Raw genomic sequence first — 3,744 nt, 5'->3', positions numbered from 1 at the left:
TGTCCTTACTTGTCATCAAATGATGAGTGTGCGTCCTCACCAGGTGTCACAATCATGTGTATCAAAACGTGTGTAACTGTTAAACAGCAAAATGTGTTAAAGCTGAAAGTCTGACTGTTCAAAGGTGAAACTACAAACACTTGTACATATACAGCTCCCTCCATAATGGCCTGAGGAAAACCAAAGACCTGATGTGATTTCATGTTTTCTTTGTTTCACAGTTTAAAAGTTTGTGGTTCTGTTCTCAGACCTTTGTCACTCACATGTTGTGCATCAGCTGTTTATGTCACTGTGCAGCCAAACTAACTCCCCTCATGTGTTTCCTTTGCAGCTGCTCCTCTGGATAGCATTGAGTCCCTGGCTGCCTACTACGTGAGCTGCGTCAGGCAGGTGCAGCCGGACGGCCCGTACAGAGTCGCTGGATATTCTTCTGGTGCCTGTGTAGCATTTGAAATGTGCTCTCAGCTGCAGACCCAGAATCAGCCTGTGGAGTTCCTGTTTCTCTTTGATGGCTCACATTCATATGTGGCAGCGTACACACAGGTCAGAGAAACACTCGCGCATCTTTATTTCATGTATATGCTGTATAGCGTGTGTGATGTTGGTTTTGAAGGATGAGCTCTGGTCACATGATCTGCATGTGAACAGGTTTAACTGTGTTTTTGATTTGCAGAGCTACAGAGCCAAGCTAACACCCGGCAACGAGTCTGAGGCTGAGACTGAAGCCTTGTGTGCCTTCATCCAGCAGTTCACTGGCATTGAATACAACAAGGTATACTGTCTCTGACCCACAGGTTCACACACAAGTATTCCTTTATGTGGCATCAGCGTTAAAGGCCACACAACCTGAGCTTTTGCCTCACGGCGCCTGTAAGGTAAAGATGGTGACTGTAACACAGTCTGGAGCTGCTGTTCCAGCACAGTCTGTGTGTGGTGCAGGTTTGACTCAACAATGATGTGATGTTTGGAGCTGTTATGGAGACTAAAGTAAAACATGCGGTTAAATCAAACCTTCGTACAGTTTCTCACTGAAAGCTGACATTTGTAACTCCTGAATATCAAAACATCTTCATTTTGCATTTTCATATACATAAGATCTGTGATGTTCATTAATTATGTGTCACTTACTTTTCTGAAAACAACAATATCTCCGCGAGCACGCGGTAACGTTTGCTATGAACTTACAGTCGTCTCCATGGTTACATCCTACAGCTTTTGGAGACTCTGCTCCCGCTGTCAGACCTGAATGCACGCGTCAGTGTGGCCGTGGACCTAATCACCTCCGCTCACAAGGACATCGACCGAGACTCACTGCACTTTGCAGCCTCCGCCTTCTACTACAAGCTAAAGGCTGCTGATGCATATGTACCTACTGCAAAATACCACGGCAGCGTGAAGCTGCTGCGCGCCGAAACCAGCAGCGAATATGAGCAAAACCTGGGAGCTGACTATAAGCTCAGCGAGGTACCGATGCACATTTACATCAGTCTGTAGTACTTATCTTCACTGTGCGTGTGTGCGCTTGTGTGTGTTTCTATAAACTCTGTCTGAGCCTTCCAATGTTCAAACTGTGTACTGCGTCTTTCTTCAGGTCTGTGATGGCGAGGTGTCGGTCCACGTCATCAAGGGAGATCACCACACTTTCCTAGAAGGCGCGGGGGCGGAGTCTATCAAGAACATCATTCATAACTCGCTGGCTGAGCGAGCTGTCAAACCAAGGGAGGGTTAAACATCCACCGTCTCTTCACCCTAATTCCTCAGCTTTCCCCAAACTAGACTGTAAATGTGTCATTATAGGAAGTGTTTGCACTGCTTATGTTTACACGCTACTGTTATCCTAATATCCCAAATGTTAATGGTTAGTGAACCAGTCGACATCCCATCATCTCACAGCTCCATCGATTCCAACTGCAAGTTTTGTTTTTTGTTGCCATATGTTGTTGTTTGCAGAAGTTCATCCCACAACAAAATAACGTGGTTAAAAAATTAATGTAACAAAGTAACAAACACTGACACATTGATTGAATCCTGAATTACATAACATCACTCAAATTGGTGTTTCTGCTCATGCAGACATCAGTAGACAGGCAAACGCGCTGCGACCAGCCTGATGAGCGACTGTGGAGGGAGGGCTGACCCTGCAGCCGTGTTTCTGCACACTAACTACTCGTAACACAAGTTGGAGGCATTTCTTTATTTTGTGATATTTGTTTACTTTTCAGTCATGTGACCACACAGTCATCAGTTACAGTGGCAACCAGCAAATGTTTACGTTGTCAATAAGTTCACAACAAATTAAGTGTTTCATAAACTGTGTTTTAACAATGACACTCGTGTTACTGTAATTTACAGACCAGTTATTTCACTAATTCAGAAGAAAAACTGCTTCTCTTCATGATGGACTGTGTCAAACACACGCTGTTGTTCTGACAGACGCCTGTGACAGAGGCGTCGCTAAGGACCAAATGTGTCTCTTCAGAGGTTAATCAGAGATGTGAATGATCACTGTAACAGTGAGATCATATTTACTGATGTAACCTCTGAGAAACTGTTTCCTTTTAAAGGCTTTGGTCCAGAGATCTAAAACCTCAGCAAATAATCCAAACCTGAGTACAACAGCTGGCCTGAGACCTGTGATTGGGTCAGTGAAGGAAGCTGCTGATTGGAGATGAATGTGCTGAGGAGTCACAGTACGATGGACGTGACAATAAAGGCCTCTGTGTTTTATTGTAACATTTCTGTTATGTTTTGTAGGACTAATAAGGGCCTCAACAGTCGCTCAGTGTTTTCCTTCATTGTAACGAGCCTGTCCCGTTGGATCTATGATTCCTGTGCTTTTGTTGTCGTTACTATTTCTGATCATTTATCTTGTAAATATAGTTTTTGGGTTTTGTTTTTTAGAGGATGGGTCAGTTTATCAGGGACTGAAACACAAATCCTGTTGGCCCAGAAAATTCTTAGTCGCTGTTGGCGCCACCCGACCGTTTAGTTCAGACCATTAAAGTAACGACTGGTTCTATATGACACTTTTCTACATGCAACAAAGGTGGTGATGGAAGGAGGAGAACAAACTTTTTTGTCTGTATTTAATAGCACAATAAAGACCAGACAGCAAAGCAGGGAGGGAGAAATAAAGGGCCTCAGGTCAGAGTTGAACCCGGCCGCAGCATTTACCCCATGACCAGGTGACGTGGTCACCCGCCCGACCCTTACGCACAGCAGTATTTCACTTCAGCTACCAGGAGTATGTGGGTCGAGCATGCAGACTGAACTTTAGCTGCATGTTAGAAAGCCGAGTTTATGAATGAAGGCTAGAACAAATGTCCCGGCTGAAGGAGGAGGGGCTGCAGAGGTGTATAAACACAGGTGGGCGGGGCAGGGCTAGTGTGCAGGATGACTCAGTGACCTACACTGACCCGTGTTGGTGAACATTTTGTTAAAGTTAAATGTTTTCAAGCTGACAAGTAAATTATCCAGCGAGCTAAGTTGAGCTGACCGACGTGCAGTAAGGTTTTCATGCTCTTCACTAACAGCTGATCGCTGAGAATATATCAACAGTAATAATGTCCTGTAATTCCCACGGCTCTGTATGTCACACCTGCGTATGCTTCCCCATCACATTCATCACCTGTTCCTCTGGTGTCTCTGATTGGAGCACGCAGGTGTGTGGAGCAGAGTGAAATCACACACCTAATGCTGTTTTATTCAACCTGGATCTTGGAAGTTTTGATTAACATCAGTGTC

General features: G+C 44.7%; 1 protein-coding gene across 1 annotated transcript; it reads left to right on the top strand.

Moving 5' to 3' along the window:
• Positions 1-423: 423 nt before the first annotated feature.
• LOC146620731 (fatty acid synthase-like) lies at positions 424-1,773 on the top strand. The gene is made up of 4 exons (XM_085367828.1): positions 424-543; positions 674-772; positions 1,213-1,464; positions 1,592-1,773. The coding sequence occupies exons 1-4, from the start codon at positions 454-456 to the stop codon at positions 1,727-1,729; spliced, it is 579 nt and encodes a 192-aa protein (XP_085223954.1). The 5' UTR covers positions 424-453; the 3' UTR covers positions 1,730-1,773.
• The last annotated feature ends 1,971 nt before the right edge of the window (positions 1,774-3,744 follow it).

This window comes from Diplotaxodon limnothrissa, linkage group LG12 (assembly GCF_057381915.1).
Source record: "Diplotaxodon limnothrissa isolate DT_005_m linkage group LG12, D_limnothrissa_male_GT1.1, whole genome shotgun sequence".
NCBI lineage: Eukaryota > Metazoa > Chordata > Actinopteri > Cichliformes > Cichlidae > Diplotaxodon > Diplotaxodon limnothrissa.
The sequence above is the reverse complement of the archived record's forward strand: the minus strand, read 5'-3'. Positions and strand labels throughout refer to the sequence as shown.